The sequence below is a fragment of the Pavona decussata genome, unplaced genomic scaffold (assembly GCF_977016875.1).
Source record: "Pavona decussata unplaced genomic scaffold, jaPavDecu1.1 SCAFFOLD_412, whole genome shotgun sequence".
NCBI classification, from domain to species: Eukaryota; Metazoa; Cnidaria; class Anthozoa; order Scleractinia; family Agariciidae; genus Pavona; species Pavona decussata.
Window position 1 is genome coordinate 1 of NW_028145776.1, and position 5,725 is coordinate 5,725.

General features: G+C 39.1%; 1 protein-coding gene across 3 annotated transcripts; it reads left to right on the forward strand.

The window, feature by feature from the left end:
• The first annotated feature begins 83 nt into the window (after window positions 1-83).
• LOC146451012 (peroxidasin homolog) lies at window positions 84-5,318 on the forward strand. Of its 3 annotated transcripts, none has more exons than XM_085099687.1 (6): window positions 89-539; window positions 829-984; window positions 2,342-2,528; window positions 3,561-3,620; window positions 4,033-4,083; window positions 4,725-5,318. In XM_085099687.1, exons 1-6 carry the CDS (start codon window positions 212-214, stop codon window positions 4,756-4,758), a joined length of 816 nt encoding a protein of 271 aa, XP_084955813.1. In that variant the 5' UTR covers window positions 89-211; the 3' UTR covers window positions 4,759-5,318. The 3 variants fall into 3 exon arrangements, with proteins under 3 accessions (XP_084955816.1, XP_084955813.1, XP_084955815.1); XM_085099689.1 differs by having other exon boundaries at window positions 101-539; window positions 829-975; XM_085099690.1 differs by lacking the exon at window positions 3,561-3,620 and having other exon boundaries at window positions 84-539.
• Window positions 5,319-5,725: the final 407 nt, after the last annotated feature.

Below are 5,725 nucleotides of genomic sequence, written 5' to 3' on the forward strand. Positions count from 1 at the left end.
TGAATATCTTATTTCTCGTTTTTAAGATACTAAGATACTTAAACTTTTTTTCTTAAGATACTTAAATTAATAACACCTCCCTTTTTAGCTAGGCAGCGATCAATTTACTATTCTTAAGATATACATTGTGTTATTTGTGGGTGATCGAATTTTTAAGACGGAAAGAAACTCAGTTAGAGTGCATCTTCGGTGTTAAATTTTGTGTGTATTAATGTCGTCCTTTTCAGGGGCAGAAATCCCCGCAGTATCTGTCACTAAACCCAGTATGCTACAGCATGGAGATGATGTGACAATTGTTTGCAACTTGAGTCAAAGCCAGGGCTTCTCAAACACAGCGCTGAACAGGATATCGTGGTTAAAAAATGGTGTATTATTACAAAGTGTGCGAAACCCTGATCCGAGGAATCCGAGGGATTTCCTGGGACCTCTGGTTTTAAGCAAACTTGGTGTTAGAGATGGAGGCAATTACACCTGTCTTCTTGAAGTGAAGCTACGCAACATAAAAAAACACAACGTGTCAGATTCCACCATGATTGGAAGTGAGTTGGTATATTCAGTGTGTATATCTTAGATCCCCACTACGCTTCACTTAGTGTTAAACCATAGCGTCCATTGAAGTATAATTCCATTGCACGCTTCAACATTGCAGCGTTTCCAGTTTCTTAGGGTTGGGAATCGCTTTGAAAAGGAAGACGAATCACTAAAAATGGAAGTTGCATTACGTTCCCATTGAAAAATACGCCCCATTAACATTTGCCACGAATTTCTCGAAATAATACGTTTTCATCACAGAAGAATTAATACTTGCTGTTTTGATTTTTTCGTCAGTTGCCCCGTGGCTTGATAGACCCAAAGAGGATCCTCAGTTCAAGAAGAATATAGGAGACAGGGTTTCATTTGTGTGTCCGGCTCAAGGATTTCCTTTGGAAGTTAAATGGAAGGTGCAGAAAATTGAAGGTGCACCAACTTGCATAAGTAAGGGTGGTAAGCTTATTAGTATTGTATTTTGGCGCATGTTGTTTTATATATAGAGTTAGGATAATTAAAGGTAAATTGATCACCGTAAAGAAAATGATTTGAGTCAATCTCATTAGGGTGTCCAATTTACCTTTAGTTATCAACCAACATTCGTTTCTACTTCCCACCGACACAGTAGCACAGTTTCTTTAGAAACCTACCCCCTTATTGATTTTTTGGAGGAATTTGTTTCAAGAATTGGTAAATTTAGGATCAAATGCTTTGCCGGCATGGGTTTGACAGATTGATATTTTGTACTGAAAATTTACCTTAAAAACTAATTGTGCATGGACAAACTGCTTTGTATGGTTTCTATTTTTAACATTCTAGACTGCCGCAGGTCTCTCTTACACAACAATCGTTGTGAGAAGTAGCAGGAAAATTTTATTGCATTCCCTGTTTTGATTTGGCAAACTTACGCTACAATGTCCATTTTCCTTCTATCGAACGCGGGGCCGATTGAGCCATGCGCCCCGTTCAGAAGCCGCAGTTCTTACGTACTGAAGCAGGGTTACGCCGTGGGTAATAGACAGTAGCTGTACAGCGTCTGAATAAATTTGGTTTGGCCGATTTGAATTAGTTTCAGGGAAAATCTTAAGGAACGACAGAGCTTGCATGCGTTGAACCAAGCGTTGCAAGTCAGGTGCGGCGAAGGTTTTAGAGAGGTACGAACACTGAAAAATGCAATTTGGGTCGGCAGATTTGAATTCAGTAGGGGAAAAGTTGGCTACATAAAGCGACAATGGAGTCGGTGTTTTCGATTCATACGTCGTAGCTTTCATGCGCCGAAGCTTAGATGTCTCTTTCCATTGTGGTGTTGCTCCGGCACGGGCTTTTATTGGGGTTTGCATGAGGGTGCTAGATTCTTATGTATCAGTTGAAAGTTTGGCCATTTCTCAACTATCAGTTAATTGAGACGGATCACATTACTTCTGACGTTTTTTTGTGCTTGTATCGTATCCACGGCGTATCTTATTAATCCGACGATTTCTGTAGAACTTCCGAGTGATTCCAATATTATTCGAAAGTAACATTGCTTATCATCTTTAAACGATCTCGATCTCTGACGTTTCGAGCGTGAGCCCTCCTTCGTCAGAGTAAACTCAGTGATCGAATCAACTTGCTGCGCCAAAGACGAGCTTGTTTGTATTCGGTAGGGCGCGTCAAACGAAAGGGAGCTGAACCCGGCTATCGTTGTTGGTTGTTACAAGTGAAACTTTTATAAAATCACAGAACTACAATATTACTCGGCTAGAAGAATTGTCCGAAAAATTCGTACGAAAGAAACAAACGTAAAGCGTCTAAAGGCTGTTTATTTTAACAGATGAATCAGATGGAAAATACCACATTGAGCGCCAGGGAATTTACGACCCTTATGTGCTGACGGTATCTAATCTGCAGCACAGTGATGATGGTATCTACTCCTGCTGCGTTTCCAACAACTGCTCATCAGGTCTTACCACTGGAGACTTGTGCCAGCGCTTTTTTCTCAACTTGTCAGCTGGTCAGAGGTAAGATGCTTGATATTAGTTTCGTTACGTGGTCACAATTCAATCCAACTTTCAAATCTTATAAATGTATAAGTGTATAAACTTCTTCCTTTCTTATCGTTTATTCGGACCTTGTTTCTTGTACTCAAAATTAAAGTGCACCCGAAACCTCACATGTTTTTTTTTTTTTGCTTAAATAATTCTTCTTAAGATTCAATTAATTCTGAGAAAAAAAGTTGCCTTTGCTCGAATTGAACATGTTCAGTGACCCAGTGAAGTTTCGGAAATACCGCCAAAAACGGCGCCATTTATACATAGTTTGTTTCTTGTCACGGCTTTTTGTGTTGATCTTTTTTTTAGCTGGGGCTTAATTTAGAGATACGTAAGGTTTAAGTCTAAGATGTGGATGATTTTTGGTCATCGCTTCGCTGCGCATAATAACTGAGTTTAGTTTTGTGTTTGTCTGCTCGTAAGTCAGAGACTCCGCTTCAACCGTCAAGCTCTTTACAACAATAACATTTGTCCGGTTGTAATTTGCAACAACTCGACCCCACAACTCCCAAACCTACAAGTAGCAAAAAGGGAGAAGGTTTAGTCAGAGATTAGTCCAGGAAAACAAAGGAAACATGTGCTTTGACAATGTACTTTTTATAGCGAATAACTGCTGCGAGAGTTGCGAACGCTTGCTTCCATTCTCTGACTTCTTCAGCGCTGTCTAGGCGACCCTTGAGCTTTAATTTTTAATTTTCAAGCTTTTTGTTTGCCTTCATCTCGTTCGCTTTTCTTTACGTCAATTCCTGGTCTGCAAGTGGCTCACCTTGTCTTCGCCGCTTGAAGTGCTGCGTCAGTTTGTTTTTCTACATTATGAATGAAGTTTATTTTGCAATTCTCAGTTGCTAAACGAATCCAAACTCAACTCTGATTCCGAGGACGACATGACGTAATTTTAAAACATTATGTTGACAATGATCACACTTGTACGCTCCGATGATCCGCACAAAACCTTGCAAATAAAGAAAAAAATAGCTTAGACACCATTGTTCTCTGTTCCAGGGTGACGTCATCAACTCCGCTTGACCCAGATTCCTTGTACACGGTCGTGCGACAGAGCAGGTTAGACTTTCGTATGGCAAAGAAAATCGAGGATTCAATCGAATCCAAAAACGTTTTCGAAGAAATTCTTCGAATAGCAAATTTTGGGGTTAGGTGCACTTTAAGTTTCGGGAATTTAAATTTGGCTCAAATCTGAGGATCAATTTTACTCTGTATCACCATGGCGTCATTCGAATGTGTAAATGGGTTTAACCGTCAAACAGCCTAAAATTTAACCGTCAACTGTCAAAAAAGGGCAACTTTTACTGGCAACCGTCAAAAAGAACAGTTATTATTAGCCGTCAAACGGTTTCAAGGTCTTTCAAATATCATTATTTTTTATGTTAATCACAGAGAGAGAAAGAGGGGTCAGAGAAAGACTGTTCATGAATTAAATAACTTGTCTAAATGTTTGTTTGTTTCTTCATTATAGTACATCATGCCAAATATACAAAGGTTATCTGTTTGCGATGGTAGTTCTTAGGTAAGCGATAATGTGCATAGACTACAGGCCTGCATGTTTCTAACCTCGTCACCAGTTACTTTTTTATGGAGGGGGGGGGGGGGAGGGAGGGTAGTAAAATGTGACGTCACCAAACCCCTTTCTCGCAAGCTCTGTTGGCTTGATAAGCGCGCTCAGGCCTGGGAATGAGACTGTCCTGTTTTGATTTTTTTAGAAGTATTTAGAGCGGGGGGGGGGGGGGGGGAGGGGGTAAGGGGGAGGGGGTGCACCTTCTGCCCTCCGTAGCTTTGAACCTGAATAACATTTTAAACATTAGAGCAAATGGCATGAATAAAACTTCAGGACTTTTTGGAAATTTATGTAGAAAGAACCTGATGTGGTCGGTTAGTGTTTATTAATTTTTGAAAGGCAGTTTTTTCTATGAAAATACCTTTAAAAATGAAGAAAAATGACTTTTCGTACCGAAACTTTTGTTTTTTAGCTCATAGTAGTGTTCCTTTATTGGTTTTTATTATTTCCCGGCGCTTTGCTGGAGTTTTGGGGAAATTCAGAAATCCAAGATGGCGGATCCAACATGGCCGCCATTTGACAATCATGACGTAATTACCACGTAATATGACGTCACCAGTTTATATCGTATTTCTCTATCTCTTGCTTTGCAGCACGCTTTTGATTTATGCAAGGAACGAGCTGTAACTTCCGACTGAAGCAGAGAGGACAGTGCCTGATATATTTAACGTATATAATGCTTGTGTTAAACGTCTTCTTTAGTTACAAAACTGATAAATAGGAAGCTATTGCATGAGGCTCAGCCAGATAGCAGGAATTGTTAATGCCAAATCAGTATTAATAAATCCCAGTTAGTTTCTGTAGGTGCAACATTATTATTTCAATGCCATCCTTAAAAAAAAAAGCTTTGAGCTCTTAGGAAATAAAGAGACAAACTGCGTAGTAGCACAGTGTATCCAACAGCCCACCCTTGATTGTCCTAGTTACAAAACCCCAACAGAAATGAGTATTTTGTATGAAATACGTGCATCAATTTCAACGTAAAGTTACATTTGTAAGAAACCACAGGATTTAGTAATGTTAACCTCTAAAGCGCTTTTATAATAGATTTTTAGCATAAGCTGGTTATGTTAGCACTAAGTTTTATAGAATGTATAGCTGTATCATATTTCGAGTATTTTGTGTTGAGTACGTTTGATTACCTAAGTTCGATTACTGTGGAGAATAAATGTTATTTTGCGTATCAAAATACCTTTTACGATTATTGACATTAAATAGTAACGTAATTTCTCACAGATTCTTTTAAACTAAATGGCCTTATAGTATTTTGGACATCGACGACAATTGTATCTTTTTTTCTCTTTCTGGGGCAGGATAGACGTAAAGAAGCGCGTTAATGTGTTGGAAATGAAGGACCGGCTTACCCACACTGCAATGTTCGATAAAATTTACTTTAACGGGACGGTTGGTCAAGTTAAATTTTACTCTTTCTGTCATCCCATAACAATATAGTCCAAACTTCTGTAGAGCTTTGGATAGGTCTGGTATTCCTGACAATAACAATAATACCAGCTAGGCCTTAGTAAGGGAGCTGAGGGAAAGCCGAATTTCTTTTCTTAGACTTGATAACATGTTTTAATCGTCGTTCAGGGGA